This window comes from Pelodiscus sinensis, chromosome 9 (genome assembly GCF_052426305.1).
Source record: "Pelodiscus sinensis isolate ZL-2025 chromosome 9, ASM5242630v1, whole genome shotgun sequence".
NCBI classification, from domain to species: Eukaryota; Metazoa; Chordata; order Testudines; family Trionychidae; genus Pelodiscus; species Pelodiscus sinensis.
This window is the reverse complement of record NC_143060.1, coordinates 28,052,513-28,071,607: the sequence shown is the minus strand read 5'-3', so window position 1 is coordinate 28,071,607 and position 19,095 is coordinate 28,052,513. Positions and strand designations below refer to the sequence as shown.

Below are 19,095 nucleotides of genomic sequence, written 5' to 3'. Positions count from 1 at the left end.
TAGTAGATACTATTATTAAACATGAAGGAAAAAGCAAGAATCATAAAGCATATAAATCTTGTATTTGCAGGGCATCTCCCCGTGTTTCTTTTATTCCACTATAGGCCATGCAGAATTGTTTAGTTTGGTAATTATGTCACACTTTGCTTTCAAGAATGAATATTTTTATTTATTGATCAGTGCAAGAGCTGATACAAAACAATTCAGAAGTTTCTTTCCTAGTAATTTTTCTGTAAAGGCCAAGAAAAGAGTAATTCTACTAGTACTTCCCCCAGAGATGAAAAAAAGGAAATGAATTTACACATCACAGGTACTGTGTACCAAAAACTAAGAAACTGGATGGCTGCTGAAATAAGGGCCAGCATTAAGGGACCTGTAAAAATGTGTTGAAATGCTTTGTGAGTTAGGGCCAGATGTTGTTAGCACTATTAGACAAAGTAGTATTTTATTCCTGTGAAAATTAAAATAACTACTCATGGAGAAAAGTACTGCTCAGTAGGTGTTTGATCCACTCCCATTAAAGTGAAAGAAATAACTCCAGGCATTGAGCTTTATGGATGGGACTGCCAGAGTCTGGTCCTTAACTTTTACATATGCATAAAATAGAATGTGATCATTCAAATACAATTCCAGTGGCTAGACCACTCAATTTGCATGCAAAAATATGCATTTTGTGTACAACATACTGCAGGCAGGGAAATGTACAAGGCTGGATATGTAAAAGAACTCCTGTCCTGTAAGAAAGGAAGATCTTTTCTACAAGTACCTCACATTGTTCTGTGGCATCCACTGTAATGAAAAAGAATGCCCTGCAGTATAAGAGGAATGTAAAAGGGCCTGGACACAAGATATGAAAAATTTCAGCCAGAGGCAACTGTGAAATGTAGATCTGGATTTCATTCCTGATACCAAAACACACAAATCTGTGAAGGTTATTTAGACCCTTTTCTTACAAACATAGAATCAATTCATATTTCATCATCTCAGCCTGGGTGAGTCCATGAATTAGAATCAAAAGTAAAATTGTCCCAAATGGTTCACAAGTAGTACACTTTTTGTCATATCACAAAATGTTACAGGGAATCTCAGAACTTGGAACCAACCCTGTGCATTCAGCCCATCCACATTCAGTTACAATTCAAAGCTTTGGGGCTATCCACCATGTCCAGGTGGGTTTAAGTTGATTAATCAATATAAACATCACTTCTCCATCTAATAGTCTAAAGTGAAATTATATATGCCAGAAGAAGGAATAATGATCCTTAAAATATAGCAGAAATATCCATTTTATAAAGTTTAACAAAGTTTTTCCAAATTAATGACATATAAGGTATTTAATTCATTACTGAAATAGTCATTAGATTAGTTTTAAAACTAAACTGTGTTAGTCTGAATTGCTTTCATGTTTTTGTATGATTACATCCCCGAATCTTCCAATGTCAAAGTCGTTAATCAAATAATGATAGTTGATTTTGCTTTTTTTTTTTTTAGGGTAAAGTCAATGTCCATTATTTGCATTGGCAGAAAGTGTTTATTTCTTGGGAGTTACAAACTGCTTATCTTATCTGGCCTACGACCTGATGTCACAGTGACCTAGTTCTATGAAATGAAGGCATCCTGCTCTTCATATGTTCTGCCCCTAAGAGAGTTTATATTGAACTTGTAGCCTGTTATCATAAATTTCTTTTGCTGTCAATAATACAGGAATGTTCTTACAATTTTATGGCAACTGGATGAGCCTGATTCCCCACTCTGTTACCCTGGTTTTACAGCATAGCTGAAGGGAGAATCAAACTCTGGGTCTATAAAACAAAGAAGTCTGCAATACGTGAAAAATACTATTGTTTTTTGTAGGCTCTCTGGACTAGTGGCAATAGTTTCCTCTGCATTTGGAAAATGCTTAGCACATTTTACGTGGAACCACGACATAAATGTAATAAACACATGTAATAAAGTACATGGTGCTTTTCAAAAACATGTGAGATCAATTCTTTGCCTAGGCGAACTTAAAGGCTAGTGCCAGATTGTGGGTGGCCTTCCATGGGATATAACGGAGGAGAGAGGGGTGCATGGAGACCTCTTAAGCACTTCTGCAAGGGTCTCAGTACTTGTGCTCCCAGAGAGCACAAGAGAGAGTCAAAATCTGCAACTTGAGGAAGGTGGCAGATTATCGAGGAACCTGAGCTCCCTTCTACATTGACTACTAGATTAAAGTAAATGTGCAGGGTGCAGAGCACTTCTCAGTGAAAGGTTATAAGTAGCTCAGGGTATGTCTACACTACAGTGTTATTTCGAAATAGTTATTTTGAAATAGCTTATTTCGAATTAACGCATCTACACACAAAATGCATTTTGAAATAACATTTTGCTATTTTGAAATAACAGGTCCACATTGAATGGACGCTAAATCACATGTAAGGCTGGCCGGAACCAGTTCTGGCAGGGCACCAGGTCAGGACTTACTGTGTGGGGCTGCTGCCTGAGGCTATCTGAGGTCTGTGCTTAAAGGGACATCTCCCCACTCCCAGACAGCCAGTTCTCAGGTTTCCCTGCTTGCTTGTCTACCTCCATGAGAGACAGCAAAGCATTTTGTCTCTGCGTGCTCTGGTTGTCCTCACTCAGGACACCAACATGAAGCCAGAGCTGCCCCTGGGCACTTTGGTGTTTCTCTTGGATGCATTGCTGAGAGCTTGGCTGCACTTTCTGTAGGCTGTCATCCGGGAGGTCCATCTGGGGTCTGTCAGTATCCAGGAGGCCATGCGGGAGAGCTTCCACCCTGAGGATCACTAAGAACCTCCCTGGTCCTATTAGGGGCTTGTGACTCATTCCTCCCTCACGTCCTTCCACTTACCCCTCCCTAACTCCCTTCCTGATGTCAAATAAAATACACGTATTTTCATGAACACAAACTCTCTTTATTTAACAAAACTGGGGGGGAGGAAATGAAACTCTGGTGAGACTGGGGAAAGGAAGCATGAGAGGGGAAAAGAGAGGGTGGGAGAGGAGAGGGGGAAACCTGGGAGGAGGGAGCTGGAAGGGGAAAGCAAGGGGAAGAAGGGGGAAGGGAAGCTTAGGGCTCAGGACTGGGGGTCTTGCTGGACCAACTTGATTTTCAGGCAATCCTGCTCCTGGGTTCGAATGTTGCCTTTGGTGGCAGGCTGGCAGCTATCCTGCCATAGACAGCTTCGTTCCTCCATCTAGTGTGAAGATCATGGACATTGGGGGCACTCCCCCCCAAACCTGAATAAGGTCCATGATCTCCACCCTGGACTGGCCTTCTCCAGGCTCTGGCTGCTCCTGGGAGCTGGCAGACTGCTCCTGGGGAGCGGTGGAGGACTCGCTGTCAGTGACTTGCTGGCTCATGTTTTGGGGCCACTGGGTCAGGGGCAGTGACTGCTGGCTCTGGGGTGCCAGGCTTGGAGCTGGCACAGGCACTGTGACAAGAGTCTACACCTTTAAGGGCTCCAGGGAGGTGGGAGGGAGTGGAATGTCCTTGGTTGAGGCTAGAGTGGCTACCAGGGCTCCCTGGGGAGGCTGGAGGCCCCCCTATTTCGAAATAAGTGTCTACACAGCACTTAATTCTAAATAGCTATTTTGAATTTAGCATTATTCCTCACACAATGAGGTTTACCAAATTCAAAATAAGCGCTATGCTGCTATTTCAAAATAGCAGTTTGGCTGTGTAGATGCTAGGAAAGTTATTTTGAAATAAGGGCTGTTATTTCAAAATAACTTTGCTGTGTAGACATACTCCCTGTCTTTAAGGTGCCACAGGACTCCTTCTTATATGCTAGTATGTTTATACCTACCTCTGTAATTCCCACTCCATGTACCTGACAAAATGGATCTTTGCCCACAGAAGCTTATACCCAAATAAATCTGTTAGGGTATGTCTATACTACAGCACTAATTCGAACTAACTTAATTCAAATTAGTTAATTCGAACTAAGCTAATTCGAATTAGTGCATCTAAACCTAAAAACTAGGTTGAATTAGCATTTTGCTAATTCGAACTAGCATGTCCACATTGAGTGGACCCTGAACCGAGGTTAAGGATGGCAGGAAGCAGTGCCAGCAGGGCATCAGATTAGGACTTAGAGCATGGAGCTGCTGTCTCAGGCTACCCGAGGGCTGTGCTTAAAGGGACCCAACCCCCACCCCAGACAGACAGTTCTCAGGGGTTCCCCGCTTGCAAAGCAGTCCTGGCTTGGAGTGCCCTGAGTGCCATACTTGGCACATAACAGCACTCGGCCATCAACCCGCTGCACTTGCCACAGGCTGCCATCTGGGCAGGTCAATCGGGGGGCTGCAGGTGAGTTTTCACCCCGAGGAGCCTGCAGAGCCACCCCAGTCCTCCCCATCAGGGGCTCGTACCCCATTCCTCCCTCACCTTCTTCCACTTACCCGTCCCTAGCTCGCCTTCCTGATGTACAAAATAAAGGATACGTGTGGTCAAAAATAGAAACTCTCTTTATTGAACAAAAGTTGGGGAGACTGGGAAAAGGAGGTGGGAGAGGGGAAGGGAGAGGGTGGGAGAGGGGAGGGCAACTACAATGATCAGGGGTTTGGAACAGGTCCCATATGAAGAGAGGCTAAAGAGACTGGGACTTTTCAGCTTAGAAAAGAGGAGACTGAGGGGGGATATGATAGAGGTCTATAAAAGCATGAGTGGTGTGGAGAGGATGCATAAAGAAAAGTTCTTCATTAGTTCCCATAATAGAAGGACTAGAGGACACCAGATGAAGTGAATGGGTAGCAGGCTTCAAACTAATAACAGAAAGTTCTTCTTCACAAAGCAAATAGTCAACCTGTGGAACTCCTTCCTGCAGTAGGCTGTGAAGGCTAGAACTATAACAGAGTTTAAAGAGAAGTTAGATAAAGTCATGGAGGTTGGGTCCATGGAGTGCTATTAGCCAGGGGGTAGAAATGGTGTCCCTGGCCTCTGTTTGTGGAAGGCTGGAGATGGATGGCACGAGACAAATGGCTTGGTCATTGTCTTCGTTCCATCCCCTCCAGGGTCCCTAGTATTGGCCACTGTTGGCAGACAGGCTACTGGGCTAGATGGACCTTTGGTCTGACCCAGTACGGCCATTCTAAGCTCAGGGCTCAGGGTCGGGGGTCTCACTGGACCACCTTGATTTTCATGCAAACCTGCTCCTGGGTGGCAAGGCTGTCAGCTATCCTGTGCCTAGTGCGGAGGTCATGGATGAGGTCCATGATCTCTGCACTAGACCAGGCGGGCGCCCGCCTCTTGCGGCCCCGGGAAGTGTCCTGGGAGCCGCCAGCCTGGTCCCGGGAAGAGGCAGAGGGCTGGGTGGCAGCGGGTGGCTGGTTCATGCCATGCCAGGTGCAGGGTCTACTGGCTGGGTGCTGGCAGGCTTGCACCTGGCACGGGCACCGTAGCCAGACCGTGCCCCTTTAAGGGCTCTGGGACCGGGAGGGGGGCAGAAGAGTTTCCCTGGTGGTGCCCAGAGTGGCCACCAGGGCAAGCTGGGGAGGCCTAGCCTCCCACTAGTTCAAATTAAGTGGCTACACAGCCCTTAATTCGAACTACTTAATTCGAACTAGGCGTTAGTCCTCGTACAATGAGGTTTACCTTGTTCGAATTAAGCGCTCTGCTAGTTCGAATTAAGTTTGAACTAGCGGTTTGCATGTGTAGAGCCTATCAAAGTTAATTCGAACTAACGGCTGTTAGTTCAAATTAGTGTAGACATACCCTTAGTCTTTATGGTGCCACAGAACTCCTTGTTGTTACAAAAATGGCCATTCTGTCATGTACTCATCTGATGATCTTGTTAAAGTAGACAAAACATCTCCACAACCCTATACCTATCTAGCTACAGAGGGTCATGGTGGTAAAAGAGCATAATAAAGCATCAACATATTGTCCATCCAAAGTCTATCAGAATAAAATATTATACTGGCATTTATTTCCTTATTTATTTTCCACTGTGACCAGAACCAGGAACACAACCACTATACATGCACATTATATATGAGCAATGTTTGTTTGGCAGTTAGGTACACAGTCTGGTTCTAACTCTTGAGTATCCAGTTTATACAGCGATTGTTTCCTCTTAAGTGAAGTCATATTTTCATGCAAAGGCTAAATTGCAGTACTGGTTGATGTTGTGTCTGGATTCCAATGCCACATAAATTAAGAGCTGCCTGACCATGAAATCTGAAGTAGGGCAAGGTGAACTTATAGCAGATATCTGCTAGCACTTGGGCTGTGTCCAGACTCAGGGGTTTTTTCGAAAAAAGTAGCCTTTTTTCGAAAAAACTTCCCCTGCGTCCAGACTCAAGCCGCGTTCTTTCGAAATTAATTCGAAAGAAGGCGGCTTTTCTTTCGATGGCGGTAAACCTCATTTCACGAGGAAGAACGCCTTCTTTCGAAAGTTCCTCTTTCGAAAGAAGGCGTTCTTCAATGTAAATAGGGCTTCTTCAAAAGAGAGCATCCAGACTCACTGGATGCTTTCTTTCGAAAAAGCAAGCCGCTTTTTTGAAATTTCTCCGTGCAGTCTAGATGCTCTCTTTCGAAAGAGGCTCTTTCGAAAGATGCTTTCGAAAGAGCCTCTTTTGAAAGAAGCCTGCAGTCTAGACATAGCCTTGGATGTGAACTGACTCTAACATCAAGTTGACTGATATTTTCCCTATCCAAGGACTTCCCACCTCAGGTAAAAAAAAAAAAGAGCTGAAGTAAAGTAATTAGCCTGACGGATGAGGATGACGATGATAAATCTGTGCCTTCCCTTTCTGCAGATATATAATTCACATAATTACAGCTAATTTAATAATTAACCTCTTTTCAAAAATACATTTTAATTTTTTATCATTAATCCCATTGTAGAAGCTCAAAAATAAAACGAAATACAATTTTGTTTCAAGGTAGGTTTTCTGTGGGGGTGGAGTTTTGTTGCCTGTTGCAGGGCGAGCCAATAACGAGTATCATTTGTTCTTATGAGCTGAAGTATCATTTGTTCAGGAGAGCAGAAGATGAGAGCTGGCTGGACAATATCTGGGATTTTGAAATTTATTTTTGTTTCCTATTGGAATGAAAACAAAAACTTTCAAATAATTTTGTGACAAAGAATTGTGTTCAAACACCCATTTCAAAAAGGCCAAGTTTTGATTCAGGGTTCTCTCTTTCTCTTTCTCTCTCTAGAAATCACGAAAGAGTCTACCATGGATCTCAGATGCTTTCCTGTTGAAAAGATCATTAAAACTGGTATCTCTGCATGAACGATTTTAGCTTCAGCAAAACAGCATATTTCAGTGAAAAGCCATTTAACTGAAAATGTTCCAAGCAGATCTACTGAGGGTTTTAGATAGACCTTCCCTGCTTTAATTTTTGCATATGCCAAAAGAAAGACAGCAATAATAAATCATTTTGCCATCGATGTAATTGTGATGGTACTGTGTCTGGTTCCACGGGTATGACTGCTGAAATCAGTGGTGCTGACCAGTGTTAAAGTGGGGTAATATTATAGGAAATTGGCTTTGCTGCTTTATCTCTAGGACATTGGATTGAATTGTCAGGGCTTTTGTTCTCTTTTAAATAAAGATGATGTAGTAAAGTCTCCTTTGTGCATTATGGACAATAGTCTCCGACAGTCTGGCCCAACCTAGGATACATTCCTTGTTAGTTATCCACTGTCCCAGAGCCAGCAGAGGGAGTGCAAAATATGTCTTGTAACCCACATTGTTAAAGTGGCAATTTAATATTTTTATACATTTCTCAGTGACTGCATGTTAGATTCATTGGTCATTTTAACCCTTCTGCAACTATAGAAGCTGTATAAAATTGGAAAGAAAAGCCTTAGCCACCCAATTACAACAATTTTAACCTACAGTGATTGCTTGAGAGTTGTTTTGCTAATCTCTTCTTTGTTGTTAGGCAATACATTGGCAGGATGAAAATGGCATCAGTGCACCATAATTTAACAACACGAACACAGAATAAGGAGAGTGTGGGGCTTTCGGCAGCAGGCTCTGTTACCTGAATAGACTATGTTATGAAAGACGATGACACCATGGAAGAAATAGTTCTAATTGGGTTAATTAGCCTATATTCATGTTTCATTAATGGCGCTAGTACCCTGTAAATTCAAAGCATCCTACCTTATCATACTGCAGCCCTTGTAAGTATATGCTGCCATTGTGCCCTTTATAACACATGTTGAAATAGTCCACATGGTAGTCCTTATTACAAGTGTTGCTGTGGAAATGGCATAGAATAGTAGCACTGCGAACTTCTTTCACTTGCTTTTTTGTAAGATGTTCCCATCATTTAAAAAATTATGTTGTATTTATTGTTTGCATTTTAGCAATACCTTTAAAGTCTGCAAATGAAATCTGTGGCCAGACAATTCCTTCATGAAAGTATGCACCCACTAGCTCGTTATTGTAGGGGGGAGCTAATTGTATTTATTTGAGGTGTATTTCATCTGGGTATAATACTTGGCTGCATCTAAACTGGCATGATTTTGCAGAAATACTTTTAACGGAAAAGTTTTTCCATTAAAAGTATTTCCGCAAAAGCGTGTCTAGATTGGCACAGATGCTTTTGCACAAAAAGTGCTTTTGCACAAAAGTATCCATGGCCAGTCTAGACACGATTTTGCGCAAGAAAGCCCCAATCGCCATTTTAGCCATCGGGGCTTTTTTGCGCAAAACAGTTCTTCCTTGTCTACACTGGCCCTCTTGCGCAAGTATTCTTGTGCAAAAGGGCTTTTTCCTGAGCGGGAGCATGAAAGTATTTGCGCAAGAAGCACTGATTTTGTACATTACAAAGTCAGTGCTCTTGCGCACATTCAAGCGGCCAGTGTAGACAGCTGGCAAGTTTTTGCGCAAAAGCAGCTGCTTTTGTGCAAAATCTTGCCAGTCTAGACGCACCCTTTGTGTTTTCCTTTTATTCTGATTTCTTAAAGTGATAGCTTGTGAATTCCTTCTGACCTCATGTTTTGGGGAAAAGCTAGATTAGGGCCCAGTGCTCAAAGATAGTGGAAAATCTCTAGGGCTGTCTTTCAGCTACCAATAGTTCTGCAGCACTTTAGAGACTAACAAAAACTATAGATGGTATCATGAGCTTTCATGGACACAACTCACTTTTTGATAGTCTCTAAGGTGCTGTTGTTTTTAAAGTTTTTTTCAGTTACAGACTAACACAGCTAACCCTCTGAGACTTTTTAGCTGCCAGTGAATTTGTGTGGGGTGGGGACTGGTACACTGTGCTACTCCTTGAAAATAATGTAAGATGTAACAAATTTCTGTACCCTTTTCTTCCTGAAAAACAAGAAAACAAACTCAGGTGGGACCTATGGTGAATGGGACAGAGGAGAGCTATGTAGATTCAGTTATCTCTCTACTACAGTCAGGAGGTGTGAATTCAACACATGAGATGTACCTGAGGTAGCTTTGAACTACCTAATTCAAACCCAGCTTGAATAACAGTAACAATGCTTCAGCAGAATGGGTGGCAGCCACTTGAATGTGTATGCAGAGCCCTATCAGGACCAGACTATGTCATATATGTCTACAGGGCCTGCAACCATCCCTTCTGAATGCAGTGTAGATATACTTTCAGCATCTAAAATTTTGGTGCTCATTCAAGCTGATCACAAACTTTGGTCCTTTTAAGGCTTGGCCATCCTTAAAGTTATGCAAGTGTTGCTCTGTCAGGCTAGAACAAGACTACCTGAACTATAAAACCTATTGTTAAAATAGAAACATCTTCAAGTGCCATATTAAAATATCTGAATGCCTGTTATTCCAATGCTGTGTAATCGCCTCAGATTAATAGTCCTACTTACAGTGTTTCAACACTTTGTATTCTGCAAGCCCAGCCAGTTCATCATGATAGCACAATATTACTGCAGCCATCAAGCTATATCTCTGATTACAGTAGAACAAAAGAACAGGAACAGAAGTAGCAGAATTCTAGTTGTTATCACTCAGATACTGTTTTGTTGTCACTATACATATAGCCATTTTCAAAGTCTGCAAATGATGGGGCTACAGAAAAAGTAAGCATTTCCTTCACAAAAAATAGAATTGCATCTTATCAAATATTTTCAACAGTCATTGTATACTTAACATCCAAATCAACAAAGGCAAAGCAGTAAGAAAACTATACAGTCAGTGAATGTCTCACACTTTTCTCATTAGAAGTAACTGAATTAGGTTGAATCAGATTGAAATTAAATGAGGATTTCTTAAAAGAAAGTTAGTGAGAGAGTACGTGCTTATACATTTGATATTAGAACTCCTGGGCTCAAAGATCTGCTTGAGTCACAACCACCTCATTAATACATTTTTATAGCATTCTGTTGAGATCTGTGCAACGTTTCTTTTTCTTTCCCCACGTTATGCAGATTTCATCTTTGACGGGGGAATACTAAGTGGACAGAACATGTGAGTTGGGAAAGATGTTGATACTTGGAAAAGCAGAAGGAGATGTTCTTTTAGGCTAGTAATTTCTAAAGGGTTAGATGTCCCTCTCTGCATCAGGTTATTCTATATAGTTAACTATTCCATGAACTCCAACCAAAGACTGCTTCTCAGATCCTCTGGAACAGCACTAGTCTGTTATTCCTACATTCAGGTAGCACTACTCAAGTCAATGAATAATATCATTATGGTAGAGAGGGGACTGTTCAGCGGGGCCTTCACAGAACAGATTTTAGGCCCAGAATCAGTCTTAGGAATGCCACACCATTTTTCATTTTTCTTACTCTCAATGAAGTAGCAATCAGAGGAAATATTTTTCTTCCCTTAAGGATGTATTTTAGCTGCCTGCATGCAAGCACTTTTTTACCTTTCCCAGAAATGCTTTCTTTCTCAAATAAATACTAGACATACATTTTAAGTTCTCCTCCCCTCACCACACAACAACTTTAGCACCCAGACTCTAAAATGATGTTTTTTATTTGCTATGTAATTTACATAAAACATTTGCCATTAAAACAAGGTTAAATTCAAAATAGAGGTGAGTAGAGCCCTGCAAATATCCACCTTATATCTGTGGGTGTCCATGTTCAAGGATGCAGATGCAGTTATCCGCAGCTTGTTCTTGCAGATGTGGATGCAAATACAAATGTTGTATCTAGACCCCTGCAAATTTGCAGTTATACTCTTTATATCCTCAGGTGTCAATGCAGACAGCTGCAGCTTATTTTGGCCGATACAGATACAGATGTGGATACAAAATTTTGTATCCACGCAGAGAGCTCTAGACTTAAACATATCAAGTGCATAACTGAGGTTTTCTTAGTTTTGGGAGAAATTGGATTTGCAACACATTGTGAACTTTTTCCAATGGAAGATTAAAATAAATGTCATTGTTACAACAAGTTGGGCATTAAAAAGTTATAGAATTGGAGGTACTGGGGAACATCTTCAAAAGCACTTTAGTGACCATTGCTTTCAAATTCAGTGAGATGTAACATTCTTAAAAAAATTTACCCATTGCCTTTTCTTACAGTGTCCTCTTAAGACATTGTACAGCAAAACAGGATCACTTGCCCAATAAATATATGTAACACAGTGGCCCTGAGACCACTAAGAAATGGAGAGTAAAGTCTGCTCTACAGGCTTAGTTTAGCTCATGCAGTAGAAATACATAGTTTTACCCCATAAGGTTCAAACTCTCCTGCTGATGATCTGGGTCTGTTGACTTTGCAGATATATGTTTCTGCCTCAGCAGACAGGTCTGGACTTCACAACCTCTGGAGATTCCTCCAAGCCCTGTGATATGCTTTTGCTTCCATGAAAATGGTGAATTTTCCTCTCATTTTTATGGTGTAAACCTAGAGTTATGTCATTGATCTAAATGGATGGCCCATGTATTCTGGATTGACACTTGTATAACTGGTAACAGAATCTGAGGGGATTCTGTCACACAAGTCTGTAATAAGGCCTCACTTGTGCAAAGAGAACTATTCAGGGGGAGCCAAGTACAGTCATAGAGCCGCATGGACTTCCATGGGGCTCTGCATTTTCATAATTTTCTCTGGAGGATTTTGACCTAAAACAACATGCAGCAATGTTAGTCACTGCAAGATTAAATCATACACAAATCTTCCTTTCTGACATAGGCACAAAGGAGGTGTAAATCAGCATAACTTCACTGAATACAATGGAGCTATATTGAGTAACATCATCTGTGAATCTGGCCCCACTGTTTTAAAAGTAAGCCTGAATATGTATTGCCAGTTTTGGGATTATTGTATAAATGTGCGTGGAGAAATGGAAAACAGGGTGAAAAACAAGAAATATCAGAAATAGATTCCATATTTCAAAATAAAAGATACAGTTGGTCCAAATTATCCAATAGATTTGCATTAACAGCATTCCTACTCCAAGACATGTTTGTTTTTTGATTGATCAATACTGATTCTGAAATATGCTTATTCATCAAAGTGAAGTTCCAAAATAATCATGTGGTACACTGTGCCTGTATAAAAGAGATCCCTGAACATTCACCTTTACCTTATCCTTCATAATGAAGGTCTTAATTCTATCCCTGACTCTAACCCTTGTGGGTAAGTAAGTACCTTGTCTATTTAGATAGCAGAGACTTTTTTGAATAAGGTTTAAGATACTAATTGTTGTTCATTTAGAAATATAAACTTCAGAGGTGCATAAGTGGACAAGAATACCTGAAAGCAAATTTTCCATGATTTAGAGCAGAATAGTTTGGATATATTCTGATCTTATAATAAAACAACTGTGTTTAAAAATCAACAGAATTAACTGGAAATCATTAGGCTGTTTGTACTGCACAGACTGAGGTAAAAATTTTGTCTTAATTTCAATATTTTTTCTCTTTCAGGGAGTCAGCATCTTAACCGTAAGTATTTTTTTTTTGTCAAATGATATTATCCTAATTAGTGCAACTGAAATATAATTTGAAAGGTATATGAATGTTTCATTATGTTTTACAGCAGCTAATGTGCTTCAGAAGTAATATCAAAATGAACAAATTGATCTTTGCTATTTGGAACAAAATATATTACATTCTCTATAATGTTTACTGGGTATTATTTCTTTACAGAACCTGATTACAAACCAAACACAGTTTATACATATGATTATGAAACTGATTTTTTCAGTGGACTTCCAGACAGAGGACTTGCAAGAGCTGGAATGAAAATAAAATGCAAAGTGGAAATTACTCGTATTCAGCCAAAACTTTGTCTTATTAGGGTAAGAAAATGTATCCAATATGAAAGCTGAAATTATCTTCCTATATGACTTTTTTTTTCAAACTTTGGGAAAATAATTAAGTTTCATCATATGTTTTACTTACTCAGGCAGAATGTAACTGATGCTGTTATTTTTTTATGCGGTTCCCTATATTCTATTTGCACTTTGCCAGGTAATTCTCAGCTCAAGCCAACCTTGGGCTTGAAGGATTTCTTCTGCTTTGTGGTCAGGGAGACAACAGAATGTAATTTCAAATACATAATAATTTATTATTGGATGAATTCAATTGTTCCCAAACTGTACAACCTAAGATTATTTAATCAACTGATTTTGCAACTAGCAAACAAACAGAAATAAACATATTATAGCAGCTGGATGTCATTCAATATTTGGCAGAAGTATTTTTTTTCCCGGCTGTTTCTTTCACTTCAGTGGGGGAATGACATGTTGTGCTACACTGATATTGTATTCCCTCATTTCATGCTGACATTAAAATTTCTGAGTAATTACTAACAACTTCTGATTATATGAAAATGATTTTGGCCTTTACTGTATGTGTGTGTCCAATGAATGTATGGAAACATACCACTTTATTGATCTGGATTGATTGCATTTAGTCTTGTGTGTGCATGGAAGAAAACAACTTTTTAAAGATTTCACTTGGCAAATTTAAATTATATATAGGAAAAATTTGGGATTGTGTCCTAATCAGTGCCTGAAAAGTGCATGAACTTTCCAACTGAAGTGGCTATCTGCTGATGTATATTTCTATAGGATATAATGAAAGCTAATAAAGAAATTTCTCTCTTTAGTTGTAACATGACATGACATTTCAGCTATAGGGGAAGTTAATTTTTATGCTGTTAAATTTAAAGCACATGGTTTTGAAGGCATGAATGGCACAGGAAATGTACCTTTCACTTCTGGCCACTGGTTCATATCCACTTCCAATCAAAATTAATGGTCTCAGACTCATTCCCATTCAGCACGTATCTTCATCACAAAACCACCAGCTTAACTCTCGCCCATGTTGGCAGTCTCTGTTGAGAGCCTAACTACTGAAATGGTCCTAGAGACAAAACAGCAGAAGCACACTGAAAGGGCTGCATGTTGGAAGGTGGAGGAGGAGTTTTGCACTGTAGCTGGGCTAGAATATGAAGTAGAGAAGATAGATCTGCAGCTATCTATGCTTCTGACCCCGAAAAATTTATCGGGAGGGACAATTCCTCCACTCTGCTCTCCAGCCCATACTAACTGAGACTCTAAAAATAGCTCAGCAGCCTTGTCGCTATTAGCTCTTGGTCCTTGGCTGTACTTGGTAACTTCAGCTAGGGGGATCATAGCAAGGGCAACTAGGTTAAATGCTGCTTCATTGAACCCTATTTTCCCCACATATTATAGCAGGTCTTCAACAGTTCTGGGAGTAGAATATGGCTTCGTGTGGCTCTTCTCTAGCTCATTTTTGTACACGGGCCAACCTTTTGACCAGACAGATAATCTGTGAATCTAGGCAAAGTATGGGATGTGTGGTAACATCCCATTCAGCCAGTTTTCACATCCACAAGTCCCTATCATGGCTTTATCTTGAGAGTTGTTTCCTAAAATCCTAGGAAGAAAAGAAAAATCTATTTCCCCTTCTCTTGCAGATTCATTCACTCGAAGCAGCAGAATACAATGGTATCTGGCCTATGGCAACATTCACACGGTCACCAAAAATGAGCCAGGCTCTTTCAGCACAACTCAGAAGCCCCGTCCAATTTGAATACAGTGGTGGCCGTGTTGGAAATCTTATGGCTCCAGATAATCTCTCAGATGATGGTCTTAACTTCTATCGAGGAGTTATCAATGTGCTGGAACTCACCATGAAGAAGTCACAGAACATATATAACTTGCAGGAGGTGAGCACTTTGTTTTGGTAGTTATGTTTGTGGTCTAGTTTGAATAAGCATACACTTCTTGTTCTTCTAACATATTTATCTGAATTCAGTGTTAAGGGTATATTTCCTAGTGAACAACATCTAAACTCAGAGGGAAGTTGTTCATTTATTCTGTACCATCACTGATAGATCTATGCCTTAATGGTCATGAGAAATATATAGCTGTTTAATCTAATTAATAAATGTTTTCAGGAGTGCATTAACAACATGAGAAACCAAGTAAACATGATTTTTGTCTCAAGCAAAAGGAAACCACTCAGAAAGCTATAATGTTAGCCTATCAAAATGTGAACAATACATTTAAATAGCCTTAAATCCTTAGCATTATTATTAACATTTCAGCTAGAAATAATAGCAATTTGATATCATGTATACTTTAATCTCCTTTAGCTTCTATTTGAAAAGGAATATAGTACATATGCTGTTGTATTATTATAATAACATTGACAGCTGTACTTGATGTTCTGTTGGAATTTCCACTGTTTTATGAGTTTTCATACTTTTTAAAATCACCCACATTAAAATTCAGCACACAGATTGCAGTTTACTTTGTTTTGCATAAATATATTTACATGGTTTTCCTTTTATTGATATTATTGTTCTTCCAAATTATTTTTATTTCAAATGTAGGCCAAACCGCTTTAATTTAAGAAAACTGAAATACTTGATATGATCAGAGTAAGGTCAAGAACTGAGCTTCCAGATCTCTTATTTTTCACAATTTTTGTTCCCCCTGCAGCATCATATTGAGACATTGCAGCTGTAACATATGCATTATTTTGCAATGCCCAGTTTCACATCTTTATTACTTCTAAATGAATTGGTTACATGTGGTAGTTCTGTTGCCACTCTATGCATGACGTCTATGCCAGTTTAGCTACTGAAATCTTCTCCAAGTTTTCGTTTTACTCAGTCATTCACTGATTTAAAAAATTAGCATCTTTATAAAGGAACACTCAAAGTACTTTACAAAGGAAGATAGGCATGACAGGTCCCAATACAAAGGTGAATTTGAGCTTCAGAGGCGATGTCTAAACTGCAGGATTCTTTCAGAAGAAGCTTTTCTGGAAGAGATCTTTTGGAAAAACTTCTTTCAAAAGAGAGCGTCCACACAGCAAAAGCACATTGAAAAAGTGATCTGCTTTTTCGAAAGATAGCACCCACAATGACTGTTGACAGCAATGACTGGATGCTATCTCTCATTTAATTTGCGATTACTATGGATGGAGTGGCAACAGGGCACCTGTGCTTTTTCCTAGAGGCCTCTTCTTTCGAAAGAAACCCACTCTTCCCTGTCCACACAGGCCTTTTCCCAAAAGAGCTCTTTCGGAAGAAGGCTTCATTCCTCATAGAAAGAGATTTACCACTGTTGGAATTCCAGTGTGGGCGTTAGTATAGTTTTTCCAGAAAAACAGCCGTTGTTCCAGAAAAACTCTGCAGTGTAGACATACATAGAGTGTGATACTGTATCTTAGGAGCCTCCTAAGCTCCTAGGGTGTGTCTAGACTACAGGATTTTGTCGACAAAAGTGGACTTTTGTCAAGAAAACTATACCTGCATCTATACTACCGCCGAGTTCTGTCGACAGTAAGTCGACAAAACGCGGAAGTTTTGTTGACGGCATTAAACTTCATACTACGAGGAATAACGCCTTTTGTCGACAGTTCTGTTGACAAAAGGCACTATTGCATCCACACTGTGCTTTTTCAAAAGAGAGCGTCTAGACTCTCTGTTGAAAAAGCAGCTTGCTTTGTCAACAGAACTGGCTGTAATCTAGACTCTTTGTTGACAAAGGGCTGTAGTCTAGATGTTCTCCCAGTGAGTTAAATAAGAGCTTGGGGGTATCTATGCTATGCAGAATTAGAATGACTTGCAACAGATCACTTAATTAATGGGAGTTTTAATTGAAGACTGCAAGATTAGGTCCTATGCTACTATAGGAGAAATGGTTGATTGCTTGTTTTTTTTTATGTTAATGGTAGGATTCATTTGCTCCAGGGATTGTCCCTGGAGCAACTGTACACTACCATTGACAATAAAAAGTCAGGAAATCTACTCCCCGCCCCAAAAAAATGCATTCAGTTATCTCCTTTCGTACAAAATTAGTACAAGTCCTGTTGACAGACTGAAGAAAATCAATGTGCTTTATACATACACAATCTTATAGTAGTATTAAACATCTGAGTTAAACCTTCAAATGCAAGAAAATCCACAATTAAATCTCCACTATTCTTAATCTAATGTATAATTATTGCTGCTCACATTGTGTGTCAGATTATCCATTATTCTGAAGCCTCTAATAGCAGAATGTATGAGCTGGAGATTAGGTATAATGGGATTTATAAGGGCAAAGTATCAGCCACAGCTCTAAAACCTCTTGCTTTTGAACTTTAATTCTGACTGATCAAATTATTTCAACACATTTATTAATTTTTCCAAAATATATCTCATATTCTATAGTTCCTAATTGGAAATTAATACAATCCTATCACTGGCCAAATTTTTATCCCATGGAAGTCAATGGGAATTTTCAGTGCTTTCAGTGGAACCTCTGTTTTGGCCCCTTTATCACATATAAAATTTTTTAAGCATATAGTCAGAGCATAGTAGAGCTCCATGTTAGGCATCTAGCAATTCTAATGAGTTCTAATTTTTGGCAGGCTGGGATTGATGGTGTCTGCAATACAACCTATGTGATTCAAGAAAACAAGAAAGCAAATCAAATGTATGTGACAAAATCCAAGGACCTAAACAGTTGTGATGAGAGAGTTCAGATGGTTACTGGTACTGCATATACTTGCCAATGCCCTGCCTGCAGAGAAGTAAGTAAGATGGATCTATGTTTAAACATCTTGTGGGGCTGATTCTTCTCTCACTTGCACTGGTTTGGGGACCATTTAACTGTATTGGTTCCTCACTTATATTACTTTGCTCGGAAGGCAAATTAGGATTGTTATATCTAATTATCACTATTTGCTCTCTGCTTGATATTCTTGTGTTCTGGCCAATGCAAAGCCTCTGTATCACATAATATCCTCAGAATAGGGGTGCAGTATCTTATGCTGTCTTTAGTCAGAATAATATTCTACCCTCTCAAAATAATGTTCCGTTACTTAAAATTAAGAAAAGTTGATGCTTAAAATTCTTAGCAGTATGAGCAATGGACTTGAACTCCATTATATAAATATGCAAGTAGAGTTCACATAAGACAATCATGGGAATATTATAGAGAGTAGCCCTGCAAACAAGTGGGTCACATTGGATGCAATACGTGGTGTTTTCTGAGCCTAATATCTATGAATCCACTGATTTTAAATTAAATATCTTTCATTCTGAAGAAAAATAAGTATTCCCGGGCAACCACTACTTATTATTACAAAATCAAATCGACCCGAGAGGATGCTTTAATTCAACAAATCGAAGTCCAAGAAATCCATCAGTTCACACCATTCCATGAGGTCACTGGAGGGGATGTTATAGCTGAAGCAAGGTACTGTACATCTTCATGATCCAAAAATACATATCTCTTTACTAATTCAGCATCTAAGTAATCAAGTCAGATTTTGTAACTGAAATGAGAACTTTGCACCTGCCAAATGTTGATTGGAAATATTTCATTATATGAAACTTCAACCAGATAATAATAAAAAAAAATCCTTCACTGTTGGTCATAAATCTGAAACATGTGCTTTACTACCCACATTTTTCTAGCCCAAGTTGGCAGTGTTTGATGAGTTTATTTCTCTTGGTTATTTGGTTTATGTCTCAAAAGCCAAGAAAAATGTGATTTGATCTGAAAAAAAAATGCAAACTAATGTATTTGTAATAAAATACTCTGCCATAGAGTGGCTCACTGAAAGGAAGATCTCTGGAAAACCGTCACTGAAAAAGACCCATGTGGATAGTTCACAGGAAAACAGGATAGTAGTTTGAAATTTGATGTGTTGCCAAT

General features: G+C 39.5%; 1 protein-coding gene across 1 annotated transcript in view; it reads left to right on the top strand.

The window, feature by feature from the left end:
• Positions 1-12,430: 12,430 nt before the first annotated feature.
• Positions 12,431-19,095, top strand: part of LOC102459916 (vitellogenin-1) — a 50,019-nt gene continuing 43,354 nt past the window's right edge. The window contains exons 1-6 of the mRNA XM_075936328.2: positions 12,431-12,542; positions 12,833-12,850; positions 13,055-13,206; positions 14,853-15,104; positions 17,804-17,965; positions 18,482-18,633. Of these exons, the coding sequence (XP_075792443.2) occupies positions 12,503-12,542; positions 12,833-12,850; positions 13,055-13,206; positions 14,853-15,104; positions 17,804-17,965; positions 18,482-18,633 (776 nt within the window). The 5' untranslated portion in view covers positions 12,431-12,502. The remainder of the gene's footprint in view (positions 12,543-12,832; positions 12,851-13,054; positions 13,207-14,852; positions 15,105-17,803; positions 17,966-18,481; positions 18,634-19,095) is intronic.